Here is a 23,551-nt window from a genome sequence, read left to right as displayed (position 1 = left end):
AGATGACTGTAGAGTGATGGGACAGGTTGCTAGAGGAACAGATGACTGTAGAGTGATGGGAACAGATTACTGTAGAGTGATGGGAACAGATGACTGTAGAGTGATGGGAACAGATGACTGTAGAGTGATGGGAACAGATGACTGTAGAGTGATGGGAACAGATGACTGTAGAGTGATGGGAACAGATGACTGTAGAGTGATGGGAACAGATGACTGTAGAGTGATGGGACAGGTTGCTAGAGCAACAGATGACTGTAGAGTGATGGGAACAGATTACTGTAGAGTGATGGGAACAGATGACTGTAGAGTGATGGGAACAGATTACTGTAGAGTGATGGGACAGGTTGCTAGAGCAACAGATGACTGTAGAGTGATGGGAACAGATTACTGTAGAGTGATGGGAACAGATGACTGTAGAGTGATGGGAACAGATGACTGTAGAGTGATGGGAACAGATGACTGTAGAGTGATGGGAACAGATTACTGTAGAGTGATGGGACAGGTTGCTAGAGGAACAGATGACTGTAGAGTGATGGGAACAGATTACTGTAGAGTGATGGGAACAGATTACTGTAGAGTGATGGGAACAGATGACTGTAGAGTGATGGGACAGGTTGCTAGAGGAACAGATGACTGTAGAGTGATGGGACAGGTTGCTAGAGGAACAGATGACTGTAGAGTGATGGGAACAGATGACTGTAGAGTGATGGGAACAGATGACTGTAGAGTGATGGGAACAGATGACTGTAGAGTGATGGGAACAGATGACTGTAGAGTGATGGGAATAGGTTACTGTAGAGTGATGGGAACAGATTACTGTAGAGTGATGGGAACAGATGACTGTAGAGTGATGGGAACAGATTACTGTAGAGTGATGGGAACAGATGACTGTAGAGTGATGGGACAGGTTGCTAGAGGAACAGATGACTGTAGAGTGATGGGAACAGATGACTGTAGAGTGATGGGAACAGATGACTGTAGAGTGATGGGAACAGATGACTGTAGAGTGATGGGAACAGATGACTGTAGAGTGATGGGAACAGATGACTGTAGAGTGATGGGAACAAGATGACTGTAGAGTGATGGGAACAGATTACTGTAGAGTGATGGGAACAGATGACTGTAGAGTGATGGGAACAGATGACTGTAGAGTGATGGGAACAGATGACTGTAGAGTGATGGGAACAGATGACTGTAGAGTGATGGGAACAGATGACTGTAGAGTGATGGGAACAGATTACTGTAGAGTGATGGGACAGGTTGCTAGAGGAACAGATGACTGTAGAGTGATGGGAACAGATGACTGTAGAGTGATGGGAACAGATGACTGTAGAGTGATGGGACAGGTTGCTAGAGGAACAGATGACTGTAGAGTGATGGGAACAGATGACTGTAGAGTGATGGGAACAGATGACTGTAGAGTGATGGGAACAGATGACTGTAGAGTGATGGGAACAGATGACTGTAGAGTGATGGGAATAGGTTACTGTAGAGTGATGGGAACAGATGACTGTAGAGTGATGGGAACAGATGACTGTAGAGTGATGGGAACAGATGACTGTAGAGTGATGGGAACAGATGACTGTAGAGTGATGGGAATAGGTTACTGTAGAGTGATGGGAACAGATTACTGTAGAGTGATGGGAACAGATTACTGTAGAGTGATGGGAACAGATGACTGTAGAGTGATGGGACAGGTTGCTAGAGGAACAGATGACTGTAGAGTGATGGGAACAGATGACTGTAGAGTGATGGGAACAGATGACTGTAGAGTGATGGGAACAGATGACTGTAGAGTGATGGGAACAGATGACTGTAGAGTGATGGGACAGGTTGCTAGAGGAACAGATGACTGTAGAGTGATGGGAACAGATGACTGTAGAGTGATGGGAACAGATTACTGTAGAGTGATGGGAACAGATGACTGTAGAGTGATGGGAACAGATGACTGTAGAGTGATGGGAACAGATGACTGTAGAGTGATGGGAACAGATGACTGTAGAGTGATGGGAACAGATTACTGTAGAGTGATGGGAACAGATGACTGTAGAGTGATGGGAACAGATGACTGTAGAGTGATGGGAACAGATTACTGTAGAGTGATGGGACAGGTTGCTAGAGGAACAGATGACTGTAGAGTGATGGGAACAGATGACTGTAGAGTGATGGGAACAGATGACTGTAGAGTGATGGGACAGGTTGCTAGAGGAACAGATGACTGTAGAGTGATGGGAACAGATGACTGTAGAGTGATGGGAACAGATGACTGTAGAGTGATGGGAACAGATGACTGTAGAGTGATGGGAACAGATGACTGTAGAGTGATGGGAATAGGTTACTGTAGAGTGATGGGAACAGATTACTGTAGAGTGATGGGAACAGATTACTGTAGAGTGATGGGAACAGATGACTGTAGAGTGATGGGAACAGATGACTGTAGAGTGATGGGAACAGATGACTGTAGAGTGATGGGAACAGATGACTGTAGAGTGATGGGAACAGATGACTGTAGAGTGATGGGAACAGATTACTGTAGAGTGATGGGAACAGATGACTGTAGAGTGATGGGAACAGATGACTGTAGAGTGATGGGAACAGATGACTGTAGAGTGATGGGAACAGATGACTGTAGAGTGATGGGACAGGTTGCTAGAGCAACAGATGACTGTAGAGTGATGGGAACAGATGACTGTAGAGTGATGGGAACAGATGACTGTAGAGTGATGGGAACAGATGACTGTAGAGTGATGGGAACAGATGACTGTAGAGTGATGGGAACAGATGACTGTAGAGTGATGGGAACAGATGACTGTAGAGTGATGGGACAGGTTGCTAGAGCAACAGATGACTGTAGAGTTGATGGGAACAGATGACTGTAGAGTGATGGGAACAGATGACTGTAGAGTGATGGGAACAGATTACTGTAGAGTGATGGGACAGGTTGCTAGAGGAACAGATGACTGTAGAGTGATGGGAACAGATTACTGTAGAGTGATGGGAACAGATTACTGTAGAGTGATGGGAACAGATTACTGTAGAGTGATGGGAACAGATGACTGTAGAGTGATGGGAACAGATGACTGTAGAGTGATGGGAACAGATGACTGTAGAGTGATGGGAACAGATGACTGTAGAGTGATGGGAACAGATGACTGTAGAGTGATGGGACAGGTTGCTAGAGGAACAGATGACTGTAGAGTGATGGGAACAGATTACTGTAGAGTGATGGGAACAGATGACTGTAGAGTGATGGGAACAGATGACTGTAGAGTGATGGGACAGGTTGCTAGAGCAACAGATGACTGTAGAGTGATGGGAACAGATTACTGTAGAGTGATGGGAACAGATGACTGTAGAGTGATGGGAACAGATGACTGTAGAGTGATGGGAACAGATGACTGTAGAGTGATGGGAACAGATGACTGTAGAGTGATGGGAACAGATGACTGTAGAGTGATGGGAACAGATGACTGTAGAGTGATGGGAACAGATTACTGTAGAGTGATGGGAACAGATGACTGTAGAGTGATGGGAACAGATTACTGTAGAGTGATGGGAACAGATGACTGTAGAGTGATGGGAACAGATGACTGTAGAGTGATGGGAACAGATGACTGTAGAGTGATGGGAACAGATGACTGTAGAGTGATGGGAACAGATGACTGTAGAGTGATGGGACAGGTTGCTAGAGGAACAGATGACTGTAGAGTGATGGGAACAGATGACTGTAGAGTGATGGGACAGGTTGCTAGAGGAACAGATGACTTTAGTCACCCTGTTCAGAGAAGAGACTGTCTGTGCACCACATGGTATCCTACACTATTCCCTACATATTACCGTAATTTCCAGACTATAAGCCGCTCCTTTTTTCCCCACGCTTTGAACCTCGCGGCTTAAACAATGACTTATATTCAGGTGCGCTCAATAGTCTGGAAATTACGGTACTCTACCTTTTAGTAGCCTGATCTGATCTACCATCCTGACTGTTGTAGCGAAACAGAATGTGCTTTTAAGTTTTCAAGATCAGGACTGTCAAACAAGGCAACTACTTTTCACCAGAGACCTATGGGTGCTGGTCAAAGGTAGTGCACTAAGTAGGGAATAGGGTGCTGGTCAAAGGTAGTGCACTAAATAGGGAATAGGGTGCTGGTTCAAAGTAGTGCACTAAATAGGGAATAGGGTGCTGGTCAAAGGTAGTGCACTAAATAGGGAATAGGGTGCTGGTCAAAGGTAGTGCACTAAATAGGGAATAGGGTGCTGGTCAAAGGTAGTGCACTAAATAGGGAATAGGGTGCTGGTCAAAGGTAGTGCACTAAATAGGGAATAGGGTGCTGGTTCAAAGTAGTGCACTAAATAGGGAATAGGGTGCTGGTCAAAAGTAGTGCACTAAATAGGGAATAGGGTGCTGGTCAAAGGTAGTGCACTAAATAGGGAATAGGGTGCTGGTTCAAAGTAGTGCACTAAATAGGGAATAGGGTCTGGTCAAAAGTAGTGCACTAAATAGGGAATAGGGTGCTGGTCAAAGGTAGTGCACTAAATAGGGAATAGGGTGCTGGTCAAAAGTAGTGCACTAAATAGGGAATAGGGTGCTGGTCAAAGGTAGTGCACTAAATAGGGAATAGGGTGCTGGTCAAAGGTAGTGCACTAAATAGGGAATAGGGTGCTGGTCAAAGGTAGTGCACTAAATAGGGAATAGGGTGCTGGTTCAAAGTAGTGCACTAAATAGGGAATAGGGTGCTGGTCAAAAGTAGTGCACTAAATAGGGAATAGGGTGCTGGTCAAAAGTAGTGCACTAAATAGGGAATAGGGTGCTGGTCAAAGGTAGTGCACTAAATAGGGAATAGGGTGCTGGTCAAAGGTAGTGCACTAAATAGGGAATAGGGTGCTGGTCAAAGGTAGTGCACTAAATAGGGAATAGGGTGCTGGTTCAAAGTAGTGCACTAAATAGGGAATAGGGTGCTGGTCAAAAGTAGTGCACTAAATAGGGAATAGGGTCTGGTCAAAAGTAGTGCACTAAATAGGGAATAGGGTGCTGGTCAAAGGTAGTGCACTAAATAGGGAATAGGGTGCTGGTCAAAGGTAGTGCACTAAATAGGGAATAGGGTGCTGGTTCAAAGTAGTGCACTAAATAGGGAATAGGGTGCTGGTCAAAAGTAGTGCACTAAATAGGGAATAGGGTGCTGGTCAAAGGTAGTGCACTAAATAGGGAATAGGGTGCTGGTCAAAAGTAGTGCACTAAATAGGGAATAGGCTGCTGGTCAAAGGTAGTGCACTAAATAGGGAATAGGGTGCTGGTCAAAAGTAGTGCACTAAATAGGGAATAGGGTGCTGGTTCAAAGTAGTGCACTAAATAGGGAATAGGGTGCTGGTCAAAAGTAGTGCACTAAATAGGGAATAGGGTGCTGGTCAAAAGTAGTGCACTAAATAGGGAATAGGCTGCTGGTCAAAGGTAGTGCACTAAATAGGGAATAGGGTGCTGGTCAAAAGTAGTGCACTAAATAGGGAATAGGGTGCTGGTTCAAAGTAGTGCACTAAATAGGGAATAGGGTGCTGGTCAAAAGTAGTGCACTAAATAGGGAATAGGGTGCTGGTCAAAAGTAGTGCACTAAATAGGGAATAGGATCTGGTCAAAGGTAGTGCACTAAATAGGGAATAGGGTGCTGGTCAAAAGTAGTGCACTAAATAGGGAATAGGGTGCTGGTCAAAAGTAGTGCTCTAAATAGGGAATAGGGTGCTGGTCAAAAGTAGTGCACTAAATAGGGAATAGGGTGCTGGTTCAAAGTAGTGCACTAAATAGGGAATAGGGTTTGGTCAAAAGTAGTGCACTAAATAGGGAATAGGGTGCTGGTCAAAGGTAGTGCACTAAATAGGGAATAGGGTGCTGGTAAAAGGTAGTGCACTAAATAGGGAATAGGGTGCTGGTCAAAAGTAGTGCACTAAATAGGGAATAGGGTGCTGGTCAAAGGTAGTGCACTAAATAGGGAATAGGGTGCTGGTCAAAAGTAGTGCACTAAATAGGGAATAGGGTCTGGTCAAAAGCAGTGCACTAAATAGGGAATAGGGTGCCATTAGGGACTGAGCCACAGGGACAAGAAGGTCATTTTTCTTTAGAAATGACAGCTAGCCCGGCAGAGATGACAGCTAGCTCGGCAGAGATGACCGCTAGCCGGCAGAGAAGACAACTAGCCGGCAGAGAAGACAACTAGCCGGCAGAGAAGACAGCTAGCCCGGCAGAGATGACCGCTAGCCGGCAGAGAAGACAACTAGCCCGGCAGAGATGACCGCTAGCCGGCAGAGAAGACAACTAGCCGGCAGAGAAGACAACTAGACAGCTAGCCCGGCAGAGAAGACAGCTAGCCGGCAGAGATGACCGCTAGCCCGGCAGAGAAGACAGCTAGCCGGCAGAGAAGACAGCTAGCCCGGCAGAGAAGACAGCTAGCCCGGCAGAGAAGACAGCTAGCCGGCAGAGATGACCGCTAGCCCGGCAGAGAAGACAGCTAGCCCGGCAGAGAAGACAGCTAGCCGGCAGAGAAGACAACTAGCCGGCAGAGAAGACAGCTAGCCCGGCAGAGAAGACAGCTAGCCGGCAGAGAAGACAGCTAGCCCGGCAGAGAAGACAGCTAGCCCGGCAGAGAAGACAGCTAGCCGGCAGAGATGACCGCTAGCCCGGCAGAGAAGACAGCTAGCCCGGCAGAGAAGACAGCTAGCCGGCAGAGAAGACAACTAGCCGGCAGAGAAGACAGCTAGCCCGGCAGAGAAGACAGCTAGCCGGCAGAGAAGACAGCTAGCCGGCAGAGAAGACAGCTAGCCGGCAGAGAAGACAGGAAGCTGTAAGACTTGACTGCTGGAAGCAGAGACACAGGAAGCTGTAAGACTTGACTGCTGGAAGCAGAGACACAGGAAGCTGTAAGACTTGACTGCTGGAAGCGGAGACACAGGAAGTTGTAAGACTTGACTGCTGGAAGTGAAGACACAGGAAGTTGTAAGACTTGACTGCTGGAAGCGGAGACACAGGAGAGCAGCAGCTTGCAGCACATCAGCATTCTCTGCAGGAACCCTGAGCTGCCTGATTGCTGTGATATGGACTGGTGCTTTACAACTGTCTCTGGACAGGAGAGGAGGAGGAGGAAGAGGAGGAGGAAGAGTGAAGGAGTGGGTACCTGGCTGCCTCCCTCCTGCATACCAATAAGACAAGACAGCTGTAGCCCGTAGATAAGCCTACCCACTGGTAACCACTGGCTTTCCGCCCGGCCTGCTCTCTGCCTTCTCCTAAAACGTCAGATGTGTCCGGCTCCTCTCCTCATGTCCTCCTCTCCTCCACTGTTTCCCTGCCTGCCAGGGGTGAAAACTAGCCTTTTTTTTCCTCCAGCCTGGGTGTCAGATCGGTTGGTGCTGTCTTGCCATGCTAAACATAAAGGAGATGGACACAAACAGATCTGGACCCCGGGCTACCTTTCCTCAGTGACACATCCTGAAAAAGCTGTGTGACTTTGAGGAGAAGACAATCTCCCTGAGCACCTGCCTGCTGCGTATGGTCTGTCAGGTGGTCTGTCAGAGAGCTCAGTAATCTGAACAGAAACAAGAACGTTCAAGATAGAAATATATAGTATGTAGAACAAACATGCCTCTCTGACCATGTAGAACAAGGAATCATTTTGGATCTATTCTTGGTATTTCTCTCTTCAACATACGACAACGTTTTTGGCATCTGAACATGGCCAGGGTAAGAATCTGGAGGGACAGACATTGAAAAAGGCCAACTCATACAGGACAACAGATACAGGTTTAAACTGTTCTGCATGTGTTCAAAAACCAAACCTGTTATGTTTGGATTGTTTTCTCCAAAGCATTGCCAGCGTTGTGATTGATTGCTTCAGGGGAAGTGGCATTTTATTGGTCGGTTTACAATGTCATTAGCGAATGTAGAGACATCTGTTGGTTGTATTCACAGAGGCAGGTGTTTTGAGGCAGGTGTTTCTGCCTGTGTGAAAGAGAGGAAGCAGGTTTATAGTATTTTATCCCATTGAAACATTCATCCCTATAGTTCAAGTTTCAATGCTAGGGTTGCACAAGTCTGGTAACTTTTCCAAAATTCCCAGATTTTCCCGTCAGAAGTCCTGGTTGGACGATTCTGATTTTTTTTTCTTTCTCCATTCGATTCCAGGAATCTTCCAACTGGGATTTCTGGGGAAACTAGTAATTTTTTGAAAGTTTCCGGGAATTTTACAACCCTGACTCTGGGCATCTCAGTAGGATTGATTGGGAGGGACTAATGCCTACTGTTACACAGGGAGGGACTAATGTCTACTGTTACACAGGGAGGGACTAATGTCTACTGTTACACAGCACAGGGAGGGACTAATGTCTACTGTTACACAGGGAGGGACTAATGCCTACTGTTACACAGGGAGGGACTAATGTCTACTGTTACACAGGGAGGGACTAATGTCTACTGTTACACAGGGAGGGACTAATGCCTACTGTTACACAGGGAGGGACTAATGTCTACTGTTACACAGCACAGGGAGGGACTAATGCCTACTGTTACACAGGGAGGGACTAATGTTTACTGTTACACAGGGAGGGACTAATGTCTACTGTTACACAGCACAGGGAGGGACTAATGCCTACTGTTACACAGGGAGGGACTAATGTCTACTGTTACACAGGGAGGGACTAATGTCTACTGTTACACAGGGAGGGACTAATGTCTACTGTTACACAGGGAGGGACTAATGTCTACTGTTACACAGGGAGGGACTAATGCCTACTGTTACACAGGGAGGGACTAATGTCTACTGTTACACAGGGAGGGACTAATGTCTACTGTTACACAGGGAGGGACTAATGTCTACTGTTACACAGGGAGGGACTAATGCCTACTGTTCACAGGGAGGGACTAATGTCTACTGTTACACAGTGAGGGACTAATGCCTACTGTTACACAGGGAGGGACTAATGTCTACTGTTACACAGGGAGGGACTAATGCCTGCTGTTACACAGGGAGGGACTAATGTCTACTGTTACACAGGGAGGGACTAATGCCTACTGTTACACAGGGAGGGACTAATGTCTACTGTTACACAGGGAGGGACTAATGTCTACTGTTACACAGGGAGGGACTAATGTATACTGTTACACAGGGAGGGACTAATGTCTACTGTTACACAGGGAGGGACTAATGTCTACTGTTACACAGGGAGGGACTAATGCCTACTGTTACACAAGGAGGGACTAATGTCTACTGTTACACAGGGAGGGACTAATGTCTACTGTTACACAGGGAGGGACTAATGTCTACTGTTACACAGGGAGGGACTAATGTCTACTGTTACACAGGGAGGGACTAATGTCTACTGTTACACAGGGAGGGACTAATGCCTACTGTTACACAGGGAGGGACTAAAGTCTACTGTTACACAGGGAGGGACTAATGTCTACTGTTACACAGGGAGGGACTAATCCTACTGTTACACAGGGAGGGACTAATGTCTACTGTTACACAGGGAGGGACTAATGTCTACTGTTACACAGGGAGGGACTAATGTCTACTGTTACACAGGGAGGGACTAATGCCTACTGTTACACAGGGAGGGACTAATGTCTACTGTTACACAGGGAGGGACTAATGTCTACTGTTACACAGGGAGGGACTAATGTCTACTGTTACACAGGGAGGGACTAATGCCTACTGTTACACAGGGAGGGACTAATGTCTACTGTTACACAGGGAGGGACTAATGCCTACTGTTACACAGGGAGGGACTAATGTCTACTGTTACACAGGGAGGGACTAATGTCTACTGTTACACAGGGAGGGACTAATGTCTACTGTTACACAGGGAGGGACTAATGTCTACTGTTACACAGGGAGGGACTAATGTCTACTGTTACACAGGGAGGGACTAATGCCTACTGTTACACAGGGAGGGACCAATGTCTACTGTTACACAGGGAGGGTCTAATGTCTACTGTTACACAGGGAGGGACTAATGCCTACTGTTACACAGGGAGGGACTAATGTCTACTGTTACACAGGGAGGGACTAATGCCTACTGTTCACAGGGAGGGACTAATGCCTACTGTTACACAGGGAGGGACTAATGTCTACTGTTACACAGGGAGGGACTAATGCCTACTGTTACACAGGGAGGGACTAATGTCTACTGTTACACAGGGAGGGACTAATGCCTACTGTTACACAGGGAGGGACTAATGCCTACTGTTACACAGGGAGGGACTAATGTCTACTGTTACACAGGGAGGGACTAATGCCTACTGTTACACAGGGAGGGACTAATGCCTACTGTTACACAGGGAGGGACTAATGCCTACTGTTACACAGGGAGGGACTAATGCCTACTGTTACACAGGGAGGGACTAATGTCTACTGTTACACAGGGAGGGACTAATGCCTGCTGTTACACAGGGAGGGACTAATGCCTACTGTTACACAGGGAGGGACTAATGCCTACTGTTACACAGGGAGGGACTAATGCCTACTGTTACACAGCACAGGGAGGGACTAATGTCTACTGTTACACAGGGAGGGACTAATGTCTACTGTTACACAGGGAGGGACTAATGCCTACTGTTACACAGGGAGGGACTAATGTCTACTGTTACACAGGGAGGGACTAATGTCTACTGTTACACAAGGAGGGACTAATGTCTACTGTTACACAGGGAGGGACTAATGTCTACTGTTACACAGGGAGGGACTAATGTCTACTGTTACACAGGGAGGGACTAATGCCTACTGTTACACAGGGAGGGACTAATGTCTACTGTTACACAGGGAGGGACTAATGCCTACTGTTACACAGCACAGGGAGGGACTAATGTCTACTGTTACACAGCACAGGGAGGGACTAATGTCTACTGTTACACAGTGAGGGACTAATGTCTACTGTTACACAGGGAGGGACTAATGCCTACTGTTACACAGGGAGGGACTAATGTCTACTGTTACACAGGGAGGGACTAATGTCTACTGTTACACAGGGAGGGACTAATGCCTACTGTTACACAGGGAGGGACTAATGCCTACTGTTACACAGGGAGGGACTAATGTCTACTGTTACACAGGGAGGGACTAATGTCTACTGTTACACAGGGAGGGACTAATGTCTACTGTTACACAGGGAGGGACTAATGTCTACTGTTACACAGGGAGGGACTAATGTCTACTGTTACACAGGGAGGGACTAATGCCTACTGTTACACAGGGAGGGACCAATGTCTACTGTTACACAGGGAGGGTCTAATGTCTACTGTTACACAGGGAGGGACTAATGCCTACTGTTACACAGGGAGGGACTAATGTCTACTGTTACACAGGGAGGGACTAATGCCTACTGTTCACAGGGAGGGACTAATGCCTACTGTTACACAGGGAGGGACTAATGTCTACTGTTACACAGGGAGGGACTAATGCCTACTGTTACACAGGGAGAGACTAATGTCTACTGTTACACAGGGAGGGACTAATGCCTACTGTTACACAGGGAGGGACTAATGCCTACTGTTACACAGGGAGGGACTAATGTCTACTGTTACACAGGGAGGGACTAATGCCTACTGTTACACAGGGAGGGACTAATGCCTACTGTTACACAGGGAGGGACTAATGCCTACTGTTACACAGGGAGGGACTAATGCCTACTGTTACACAGGGAGGGACTAATGTCTACTGTTACACAGGGAGGGACTAATGCCTGCTGTTACACAGGGAGGGACTAATGCCTACTGTTACACAGGGAGGGACTAATGCCTACTGTTACACAGGGAGGGACTAATGCCTACTGTTACACAGCACAGGGAGGGACTAATGTCTACTGTTACACAGGGAGGGACTAATGTCTACTGTTACACAGGGAGGGACTAATGCCTACTGTTACACAGGGAGGGACTAATGTCTACTGTTACACAGGGAGGGACTAATGTCTACTGTTACACAAGGAGGGACTAATGTCTACTGTTACACAGGGAGGGACTAATGTCTACTGTTACACAGGGAGGGACTAATGTCTACTGTTACACAGGGAGGGACTAATGCCTACTGTTACACAGGGAGGGACTAATGTCTACTGTTACACAGGGAGGGACTAATGCCTACTGTTACACAGCACAGGGAGGGACTAATGTCTACTGTTACACAGCACAGGGAGGGACTAATGTCTACTGTTACACAGTGAGGGACTAATGTCTACTGTTACACAGGGAGGGACTAATGTCTACTGTTACACAGGGAGGGACTAATGCCTACTGTTACACAGGGAGGGACTAATGTCTACTGTTACACAGGGAGGGACTAATGCCTACTGTTACACAGGGAGGGACTAATGTCTACTGTTACACAGGGAGGGACTAATGACTACTGTTACACAGGGAGGGACTAATGCCTACTGTTACACAGGGAGGGACTAATGCCTACTGTTACACAGGGAGGGACTAATGTCTACTGTTACACAGGGAGGGACTAATGTCTACTGTTACACAGGGAGGGACTAATGCCTACTGTTACACAGGGAGGGACTAATGTCTACTGTTACACAGGGAGGGGCTAATGTCTACTGTTACACAGGGAGGGACTAATGTCTAATGTTACACAGGGAGTGTTTAATGTCTACTGTTACACAGGAGGGACTAATGCCTACTGTTACACAGGGAGGGACTAATGTCTACTGTTACACAGGGAGGGACTAATGCCTACTGTTCACAGGGAGGGACTAATGCCTACTGTTACACAGGGAGGGACTAATGTCTACTGTTACACAGGGAGGGACTAATGTCTACTGTTACACAGGGAGGGACTAATGTCTACTGTTACACAGGGAGGGACTAATGTCTAATGTTACACAGGGAGGGTTTAATGTCTACTGTTACACAGGGAGGGACTAATGCCTACTGTTACACAGGGAGGGACTAATGCCTACTGTTACACAGGGAGGGACTAATGTCTACTGTTACACAGGGAGGGACTAATGTCTAATGTTACACAGGGAGGGTTTAATGTCTACTGTTACACAGGGAGGGACTAATGCCTACTGTTCACAGGGAGGAACTAATGCCTACTGTTACACAGGGAGGGACTAATGTCTACTGTTACACAGGGAGGGACTAATGCCTACTGTTACACAGGGAGGGACTAATGTCTACTGTTACACAGCACAGGGAGGGACTAATGCCTACTGTTACACATGGAGGGACTAATGTCTACTGTTACACAGGGAGGGACTAATGCCTACTGTTACACAGGGAGGGACTAATGTCTACTGTTACACAGGGAGGGACTAATGTCTACTGTTACACAGGGAGGGACTAATGTCTACTGTTACACAGGGAGGGACTAATGTCTACTGTTACACAGGGAGGGACTAATGCCTACTGTTACACAGGGAGGGACTAATGCCTACTGTTACACAGGGAGGGACTAATGTCTACTGTTACACAGGGAGGGACTAATGCCTACTGTTACACAGTGAGGGACTAATGTCTACTGTTACACAGGGAAGGACTAATGCCTACTGTTACACAGGGAGGGACTAATGCCTACTGTTACACAGGGAGGGACTAATGTCTACTGTTACACAGGGAGGGACTAATGTCTACTGTTACACAGGGAGGGACTAATGTCTACTGTTACACAGGGAGGGACTAATGTCTACTGTTACACAGGGAGGGACTAATGCCTACTGTTACACAGGGAGGGACCAATGTCTACTGTTACACAGGGAGGGTCTAATGTCTACTGTTACACAGGGAGGGACTAATGCCTACTGTTATACACGGAGGGACTAATGTCTACTGTTACACAGGGAGGGACTAATGCCTACTGTTCACAGGGAGGGACTAATGCCTACTGTTACACAGGGAGGGACTAATGTCTACTGTTACACAGGGAGGGACTAATGCCTACTGTTACACAGGGAGGGACTAATGTCTACTGTTACACAGGGAGGGACTAATGCCTACTGTTACACAGGGAGGGACTAATGCCTACTGTTACACAGGGAGGGACTAATGTCTACTGTTACACAGGTAGGGACTAATGCCTACTGTTACACAGGGAGGGACTAATGCCTACTGTTACACAGGGAGGGACTAATGCCTACTGTTACACAGGGAGGGACTAATGCCTACTGTTACACAGGGAGGGACTAATGTCTACTGTTACACAGGGAGGGACTAATGCCTGCTGTTACACAGGGAGGGACTAATGCCTACTGTTACACAGGGAGGGACTAATGCCTACTGTTACACAGGGAGGGACTAATGCCTACTGTTACACAGCACAGGGAGGGACTAATGTCTACTGTTACACAGGGAGGGACTAATGTCTACTGTTACACAGGGAGGGACTAATGCCTACTGTTACACAGGGAGGGACTAATGTCTACTGTTACACAGGGAGGGACTAATGTCTACTGTTACACAAGGAGGGACTAATGTCTACTGTTACACAGGGAGGGACTAATGTCTACTGTTGCACAGGGAGGGACTAATGTCTACTGTTACACAGGGAGGGACTAATGCCTACTGTTACACAGGGAGGGACTAATGTCTACTGTTACACAGGGAGGGACTAATGCCTACTGTTACACAGCACAGGGAGGGACTAATGTCTACTGTTACACAGCACAGGGAGGGACTAATGTCTACTGTTACACAGTGAGGGACTAATGTCTACTGTTACACAGGGAGGGACTAATGTCTACTGTTACACAGGGAGGGACTAATGCCTACTGTTACACAGGGAGGGACTAATGTCTACTGTTACACAGGGAGGGACTAATGCCTACTGTTACACAGGGAGGGACTAATGTCTACTGTTACACAGGGAGGGACTAATGACTACTGTTACACAGGGAGGGACTAATGCCTACTGTTACACAGGGAGGGACTAATGCCTACTGTTACACAGGGAGGGACTAATGTCTACTGTTACACAGGGAGGGACTAATGTCTACTGTTACACAGGGAGGGACTAATGTCTACTGTTACACAGGGAGGGACTAATGCCTACTGTTCACAGGGAGGAACTAATGCCTACTGTTACACAGGGAGGGACTAATGTCTACTGTTACACAGGGAGGGACTAATGCCTACTGTTACACAGGGAGGGACTAATGTCTACTGTTACACAGCACAGGGAGGGACTAATGCCTACTGTTACACATGGAGGGACTAATGTCTACTGTTACACAGGGAGGGACTAATGCCTACTGTTACACAGGGAGGGACTAATGTCTACTGTTACACAGGGAGGGACTAATGTCTACTGTTACACAGGGAGGGACTAATGTCTACTGTTACACAGGGAGGGACTAATGTCTACTGTTACACAGGGAGGGACTAATGCCTACTGTTACACAGGGAGGGACTAATGTCTACTGTTACACAGGGAGGGACTAATGCCTACTGTTACACAGGGAGGGACTAATGTCTACTGTTACACAGGGAGGGACTAATGACTACTGTTACACAGGGAGGGACTAATGCCTACTGTTACACAGGGAGGGACTAATGCCTACTGTTACACAGGGAGGGACTAATGTCTACTGTTACACAGGGAGGGACTAATGTCTACTGTTACACAGGGAGGGACTAATGCCTACTGTTACACAGGGAGGGACTAATGTCTACTGTTACACAGGGAGGGGCTAATGTCTACTGTTACACAGGGAGGGACTAATGTCTAATGTTACACAGGGAGTGTTTAATGTCTACTGTTACACAGGAGGGACTAATGCCTACTGTTACACAGGGAGGGACTAATGTCTACTGTTACACAGGGAGGGACTAATGCCTACTGTTCACAGGGAGGGACTAATGCCTACTGTTACACAGGGAGGGACTAATGTCTACTGTTACACAGGGAGGGACTAATGTCTACTGTTACACAGGGAGGGACTAATGTCTACTGTTACACAGGGAGGGACTAATGTCTAATGTTACACAGGGAGGGTTTAATGTCTACTGTTACACAGGGAGGGACTAATGCCTACTGTTACACAGGGAGGGACTAATGCCTACTGTTACACAGGGAGGGACTAATGTCTACTGTTACACAGGGAGGGACTAATGTCTAATGTTACACAGGGAGGGTTTAATGTCTACTGTTACACAGGGAGGGACTAATGCCTACTGTTCACAGGGAGGAACTAATGCCTACTGTTACACAGGGAGGGACTAATGTCTACTGTTACACAGGGAGGGACTAATGCCTACTGTTACACAGGGAGGGACTAATGTCTACTGTTACACAGCACAGGGAGGGACTAATGCCTACTGTTACACATGGAGGGACTAATGTCTACTGTTACACAGGGAGGGACTAATGCCTACTGTTACACAGGGAGGGACTAATGTCTACTGTTACACAGGGAGGGACTAATGTCTACTGTTACACAGGGAGGGACTAATGTCTACTGTTACACAGGGAGGGACTAATGTCTACTGTTACACAGGGAGGGACTAATGCCTACTGTTACACAGGGAGGGACTAATGCCTACTGTTACACAGGGAGGGACTAATGTCTACTGTTACACAGGGAGGGACTAATGCCTACTGTTACACAGTGAGGGACTAATGTCTACTGTTACACAGGGAAGGACTAATGCCTACTGTTACACAGGGAGGGACTAATGCCTACTGTTACACAGGGAGGGACTAATGTCTACTGTTACACAGGGAGGGACTAATGTCTACTGTTACACAGGGAGGGACTAATGTCTACTGTTACACAGGGAGGGACTAATGTCTACTGTTACACAGGGAGGGACTAATGCCTACTGTTACACAGGGAGGGACCAATGTCTACTGTTACACAGGGAGGGTCTAATGTCTACTGTTACACAGGGAGGGACTAATGCCTACTGTTACACAGGGAGGGACTAATGTCTACTGTTACACAGGGAGGGACTAATGCCTACTGTTCACAGGGAGGGACTAATGCCTACTGTTACACAGGGAGGGACTAATGTCTACTGTTACACAGGGAGGGACTAATGCCTACTGTTACACAGGGAGGGACTAATGTCTACTGTTACACAGGGAGGGACTAATGCCTACTGTTACACAGGGAGGGACTAATGCCTACTGTTACACAGGGAGGGACTAATGTCTACTGTTACACAGGTAGGGACTAATGCCTACTGTTACACAGGGAGGGACTAATGCCTACTGTTACACAGGGAGGGACTAATGCCTACTGTTACACAGGGAGGGACTAATGCCTACTGTTACACAGGGAGGGACTAATGTCTACTGTTACACAGGGAGGGACTAATGCCTGCTGTTACACAGGTAGGGACTAATGCCTACTGTTACACAGGGAGGGACTAATGCCTACTGTTACACAGGGAGGGACTAATGCCTACTGTTACACAGCACAGGGAGGGACTAATGTCTACTGTTACACAGGGAGGGACTAATGTCTACTGTTACACAGGGAGGGACTAATGCCTACTGTTACACAGGGAGGGACTAATGTCTACTGTTACACAGGGAGGGACTAATGTCTACTGTTACACAAGGAGGGACTAATGTCTACTGTTACACAGGGAGGGACTAATGTCTACTGTTGCACAGGGAGGGACTAATGTCTACTGTTACACAGGGAGGGACTAATGCCTACTGTTACACAGGGAGGGACTAATGTCTACTGTTACACAGGGAGGGACTAATGCCTACTGTTACACAGCACAGGGAGGGACTAATGTCTACTGTTACACAGCACAGGGAGGGACTAATGTCTACTGTTACACAGTGAGGGACTAATGTCTACTGTTACACAGGGAGGGACTAATGTCTACTGTTACACAGGGAGGGACTAATGCCTACTGTTACACAGGGAGGGACTAATCTCTACTGTTACACAGGGAGGGACTAATGCCTACTGTTACACAGGGAGGGACTAATGTCTACTGTTACACAGGGAGGGACTAATGACTACTGTTACACAGGGAGGGACTAATGCCTACTGTTACACAGGGAGGGACTAATGCCTACTGTTACACAGGGAGGGACTAATGTCTACTGTTACACAGGGAGGGACTAATGTCTACTGTTACACAGGGAGGGACTAATGTCTACTGTTACACAGGGAGGGACTAATGCCTACTGTTCACAGGGAGGAACTAATGCCTACTGTTACACAGGGAGGGACTAATGTCTACTGTTACACAGGGAGGGACTAATGCCTACTGTTACACAGGGAGGGACTAATGTCTACTGTTACACAGCACAGGGAGGGACTAATGCCTACTGTTACACATGGAGGGACTAATGTCTACTGTTACACAGGGAGGGACTAATGCCTACTGTTACACAGGGAGGGACTAATGTCTACTGTTACACAGGGAGGGACTAATGTCTACTGTTACACAGGGAGGGACTAATGTCTACTGTTACACAGGGAGGGACTAATGTCTACTGTTACACAGGGAGGGACTAATGCCTACTGTTACACAGGGAGGGACTAATGCCTACTGTTACACAGGGAGGGACTAATGTCTACTGTTACACAGGGAGGGACTAATGCCTACTGTTACACAGTGAGGGACTAATGTCTACTGTTACACAGGGAGGGACTAATGCCTACTGTTACACAGGGAGGGACTAATGTCTACTGTTACACAGGGAGGGACTAATGTCTACTGTTACACAGGGAGGGACTAATGTCTACTGTTACACAGGGAGGGACTAATGTCTACTGTTACACAGGGAGGGACTAATGCCTACTGTTACACAGGGAGGGACTAATGTCTACTGTTACACCGGGAGGGACTAAGTCCTACTGTTACACAGGGATGGACTAATGCCTACTGTTACACAGGGAGGGACTAATGTCTACTGTTACACAGGGAAGGACTAATGCCTACTGTTACACAGGGAGGGACTAATGCCTACTGTTACACAGGGAGGGACTAATGTCTACTGTTACACAGGGAGGGACTAATGCCTACTGTTACACAGGGAGGGACTAATGTATACTGTTACACAGGGAGGGACTAATCTCTACTTGGATGATTGGGGGAGGGACTAATGTCTACTGTTACACAGGGAGGGACTAATGTCTACTGTTACAAAGGGAGGGACTAATGTCTACTGTTACACAGGGAGGGACTAATCTCTACTTGGATGATTGGGGGAGGGACTAATGTCTACTGTTACACAGGGAGGGACTAATGTCTACTGTTACACAGGGAGGGACTAATGTCTACTGTTACACAGGGAGGGACTCATGTCTACTTGGATGATTGGGGGAGGGACTAATGTCTACTTGGATGATTGGGGGAGGGACTAATGACTACTTGGATGATTGGGGCAGGTACTAATGTCTACTTGGATGATTGGGGAGGGGCTAATGTCTACTTGGATGATTGGGGGAGGGACTAATGACTACTTGGATGATTGGGGCAGGTACTAATGACTACTTGGATGATTGGGGAGGGGCTAATGTCTACTTGGATGATTGGGGAGGGGCTAATGTCTACTTGGATGATTGGGGGAGGGGCTAATGTCTACTTGGATGATTGGGGGATATTCTCTCATTTAGGGTACTTCAGTAATCTGTGATTCTTGCAAAATACACCTGAAGAAATTGGACATACAACCCCCAGTCAGCCATCACCTCTCTCAAGAAAAAGTCTCAATCAATAATAATATATATAAAATATTGACTTTGTTGTCTTCTCCAGGGGCCCACTCAAAGGGTAGTGACTGGTCCCACAGTGGGCAGTCTGGCTATAGTGCCAGGTGGAGCATGCAACAATCTGTACCTGGTACCACCACTGTCTGAAGAAGACATGGCAGCAGGTGATCATGTACACACACCGCTATCACTATCATTATCACAGCCGCATTATTACTATCACAACCACACTATCATTATCACAGCCGCATTATCACTGTCACAACCACACTATCATTATCGCAGCCGCATTATTACTATCACAGCCACACTATCATTATCACAGCCGCATTATCACTATCACAACCACACTATCATTATCACAGCCGCATTATCACTGTCACAGCCACACTATCATTATCGCAACCACACTATCATTATCACAGCCGCATTATCACTGTCACAACCACATTATCATTATCGCAACCACACTATCATTATCATAGCCACACTATCACTATCAATATCACAGCCACATTATCACTGTCACAACCACACTATCATTATCACAGCCACACTATCATTATCACAGCCACATTATCACTATCACAACCACACTATCATTATCGCAACCACACTATCATTATCACAACCACACTATCACTATCACAACCACACTATCATTATCGCAACCACACTATCATTATCACAACCACACTATCATTATCACAGCCACATTATCACTGTCACAGCCACATTATCATTATCACAACCACACTATCATTATCATAGCCACACTATCACTATCAATATCACAGCCACATTATCACTGTCACAACCACACTATCATTATCACAGCCACATTATCACTATCACAACCACACATTATCACAGCCACACTATCATTATCATAGCTACATTATCACTATCACAACCACACTATCATTATCACAGACACACTATCATTATCATTATCACATCCACATTATCACAGCCGCATTATCATTATCACAGCCACATTATCACTATCACAACCACACATTATCGCAGCCACACTATCATTATCATAGCTACATTATCACTATCACAACCACACTATCATTATCACAGACACTATCATTATCCCAACCAAACTATCATTATCGCAGCCACACTCACTATCATTATCACAGCCACATTATCGCAGCCACACTATCATTATCATAGCTACATTATCACTATCACAACCACACTATCATTATCACAGACACTATCATTATCACAACCACACTATCATTATCGCAGCCACACTATCACTATCATTATCGCAGCCACACTATCATTATCATTATCATTATTGCAGCCACACTATCATTATCATTATCGCAACCACACTATCATTATCGCAGCCACACTATCATTATCATTATCGCAACCACACTATCATTATCATTATCGCAACCACACTATCATTATCATTATCGCAACCACACTATCATTATCATAGCCACACTATCACTATTATTATCACAGCCACATTATCACTCTCTTAACCACACTATCGCAACCACACTATCATTATCACTATCGTTATCATAGCTACATTATCACTCTCTTAACCACACTCTTAACCACACTATCACAGCCACATTATCACTATCATAACCACAATATCATTATCATTATCGTAACCACATTATCACTCTCTTAACCACACAATCATCATCACAGCCACACTATCACTATTATAACCACATTATCATTACCGTAATCACATTATCACTCTCTTAACCACACGATCACTATCGTTATCGCAGCCAGTCACTGATGTGTACAGTATGCTATATTGATTGAGGTCTTATATGTCATTCTGTCATATTGAGTGTTGTCGCTGTGTTTGCAGGCATTGCCAGTCTACTGGAGAAAGGTTTACCATCCACAGCTACAGATCTGTTCTGGGCTCCTGTCCGACCCGCGGCTGCTCCGTTACACCGTAGAGAAGAGAGCTGCTCCTCCAAGATGGGTCAGTTCTTCTTCATTATTATTATTTTACATGTTTCCATTTTTAGCAGACGCTCTTACCCAGAGCAACTTGCAGTAGTGAGAGTACAAGACTTTTCATATGTTCTTTTCTCCGTCCTGGTCCCCCCCTCCTCCCGCCGCCGTGGGAATCAAACCCACAACGCCCCTGGGCGTTGCAAGAGCCATGCTCTAAACAACTTGAGTCACACTGGACCGTTACAGACACACTTAAAATGTCCCGGAGTATAGTAGGAGTGTTGGTCTAGAATCAGTTTTGGCCTCTCCGTGGGCTCGACATCAGCCAATAGCCAGGGTATTCATACTGCTCTGTGGGCTAAACGTCAGCCAATAGCCTGGATATTCATACTGCTCTGTGGGCTAAACGTCAGCCAATAGCCAGGGTATTCATACTGCTCTGTGGGCTCGAGATCAGCCAATAGCCAGGGTATTCATACTGCTCTGTGGGCTCGACATCAGCCGATAGCCAGGGTATTCATACTGCTCTGTGGGCTCGACATCAGCCAATAGCCAGGGTATTCATACTGCTCTGTGGGCTCCACGTCAGCCAATAGCCAGGGTATTCATACTGCTCTGTGGGTTCGACGTCAGCCAATAGCCAGGGTATTCATACTGCTCTGTGGGCTCAACATCAGCCAACAGCCAGGGTATTCATACTGCTCTGTGGGCTAAACGTCAGCCAATAGCCAGGGTATTCATACTGCTCTGTGGGCTAGACATCAGCCAATAGCCAGGGTATTCATACTGCTCTGTGGGCTCGACATCAGCCAATAGCCAGGGTATTCATACTGCTCTGTGGGCTAAACATCAGCCAATAGCCAGGGTATTCATACTGCTCTGTGGGCTCGACATCAGCCAATAGCCAGGGTATTCATACTGCTCTGTGGGCTAAACATCAGCCAATAGCCAGGGTATTCATACTGCTCTGTGGGCTAAACAGCAGCCAATAGCCAGGGTATTCATACTACTCTGTGGGCTAAACATCAGCCAATAGCTAGGGTATTCATACTGCTCTGTGGGCTAAACGTCAGCCAATAGCCAGGGTATTCATACTGCTCTGTGGGCTAAACGTCAGCCAATAGCCAGGGTATTCATACTGCTCTGTGGGCTAAACGTCAGCCAATAGCCTGGATATTCATACTGCTCTGTGGTCTAAACGTCAGCCAATAGCCAGGGTATTCATACTGCTCTGTGGGCTCGAGATCAGCCAATAGCCAGGGTATTCATACTGCTCTGTGGGCTCGACATCAGCCGATAGCCAGGGTATTCATACTGCTCTGTGGGCTCGACATCAGCCAATAGCCAGGGTATTCATACTGCTCTGTGGGCTCCACGTCAGCCAATAGCCAGGGTATTCATACTGCTCTGTGGGTTCGACGTCAGCCAATAGCCAGGGTATTCATACTGCTCTGTGGGCTCAACATCAGCCAACAGCCAGGGTATTCATACTGCTCTGTGGGCTAAACGTCAGCCAATAGCCAGGGTATTCATACTGCTCTGTGGGCTAGACATCAGCCAATAGCCAGGGTATTCATACTGCTCTGTGGGCTCGACATCAGCCAATAGCCAGGGTATTCATACTGCTCTGTGGGCTAAACATCAGCCAATAGCCAGGGTATTCATACTGCTCTGTGGGCTCGACATCAGCCAATAGCCAGGGTATTCATACTGCTCTGTGGGCTAAACATCAGCCAATAGCCAGGGTATTCATACTGCTCTGTGGGCTAAACAGCAGCCAATAGCCAGGGTATTCATACTACTCTGTGGGCTAAACATCAGCCAATAGCTAGGGTATTCATACTGCTCTGTGGGCTAAACGTCAGCCAATAGCCAGGGTATTCATACTGCTCTGTGGGCTAAACATCAGCCAATAGCCAGGGTATTCATACTG

The 23,551-nt window shown here is 46.8% G+C and overlaps 1 protein-coding gene across 1 annotated transcript in view; it reads left to right on the top strand.

The window, feature by feature from the left end:
- iqch (IQ motif containing H) overlaps positions 1-23,551 on the top strand; it is a 188,260-nt gene that overhangs the window by 7,488 nt on the left and 157,221 nt on the right. Inside the window, exons 6-7 of the mRNA XM_045706147.2 lie at positions 19,709-19,826; positions 21,524-21,643. Of these exons, the coding sequence (XP_045562103.2) occupies positions 19,709-19,826; positions 21,524-21,643 (238 nt within the window). The remainder of the gene's footprint in view (positions 1-19,708; positions 19,827-21,523; positions 21,644-23,551) is intronic.

Source organism: Salmo salar, chromosome 23, assembly GCF_965601325.2.
Source record: "Salmo salar chromosome 23, fSalSal1, whole genome shotgun sequence".
In the NCBI taxonomy this organism is placed as follows: Eukaryota; Metazoa; Chordata; class Actinopteri; order Salmoniformes; family Salmonidae; genus Salmo; species Salmo salar.
This window is presented reverse-complemented; position numbering and strand designations above follow the sequence as displayed.